Raw genomic sequence first — 1046 nt, forward strand, 5'->3', positions numbered from 1 at the left:
GTTTTCATTTCTTCCCGCTCCTGGAGGGCCAGGTTTGGTGTTACTGGTGACGGTGGGGGAGGAAGAAATGCCTTCAAGTCATCTCTGGGATGACCAATGAGCTATGACCAGCAAGCTGGGACCACTGACCTGGTGGAATGGCCTTAGTGAGTAACAGACTGCAGTGATGTGTCAGCTTTCTTCTGGCCCAGGAACAGTCAAATGTCTTATATTTCAGCGGCCTGGTTCCCAATAGACCCTGCAGGCCGTACAGGTCATCTTCCCAAGCTGCCCCTTGCTCCATACCCCCACCTTCCACCCCATAATGTTATAGAAGGACACCTAGTCAGACAAAATGATACAACTTAATTTTATTAGGACATGGCTGGTGGGCACTGGAGTGGCACCTTCCGGAGCCAGGAGAGGCACTGGGAAGGGGTCACAGGATGCCATGCGGGCACCTAGAAGCCACAGCTGCCCTCCACAGAGCGGCACTGCACCATGCGCAGGAATGTCTCGACCTTGTTCATGTCCTTCCTGAAACAGTGGAGCAGCCAGTAGTTCTTGAGCAGTGTGTCATCATTGTGCGAGTTTGTGTCAAACTTGCTGTAGGTCTGCTTGAAGATCTGCCCAGTCCGGGGGCTACCATCTTCCAGCCTCTGCAAAGTGAAGGAAGAGAAGGAGAGGCCAAGCGCTTGGTCACTGTTCCCCCCCTGTCTCATTCATTCATTTTCCTCCCTCCCATCCAGGGGAGAAAGGCCTGGAGGATTCACCAGGGGAAATGAAGAATAAGGTGAGTTCTCTTGGGTCAGGGCCTGACTGCTGCAAAGAGGGCAGCAGTGTTTCTCTCCCCCAGCCCTCGAAGCCAGTGGGGTTTCAGGGTTGGGGACCCCTGACGCCACCCTCACCCCCATCAGCGTTTGGATGCCTTCTTCTAGGCTTTTCAGGAGATCATAGACGTCGCTGTCCGAGGTGCCATACACCTGCCTGTTGGCAAACACACTCCTGAGGAACTGCACAGGCTCCAGCCACGACTGGATGAGCAGCACAGAGATGTGGAGCAGCTC

General features: G+C 54.5%; 1 protein-coding gene across 1 annotated transcript; it reads right to left on the reverse strand.

Moving 5' to 3' along the window:
- Positions 1 to 332: 332 nt before the first annotated feature.
- On the reverse strand, positions 333 to 1043 carry LOC105519388 (somatotropin-like; the record flags this gene model as incomplete). Its single annotated transcript, XM_011952724.1, has 2 exons — positions 333 to 638; positions 888 to 1043. Coding segments are annotated over 2 exons (354 nt in total), but the record flags the coding sequence as incomplete, so codon positions are not given.
- Positions 1044 to 1046: the final 3 nt, after the last annotated feature.

The sequence above is a fragment of the Colobus angolensis genome, unplaced genomic scaffold (assembly GCF_000951035.1).
Source record: "Colobus angolensis palliatus isolate OR3802 unplaced genomic scaffold, Cang.pa_1.0 Scaffold3488, whole genome shotgun sequence".
Lineage (NCBI taxonomy): Eukaryota > Metazoa > Chordata > Mammalia > Primates > Cercopithecidae > Colobus > Colobus angolensis.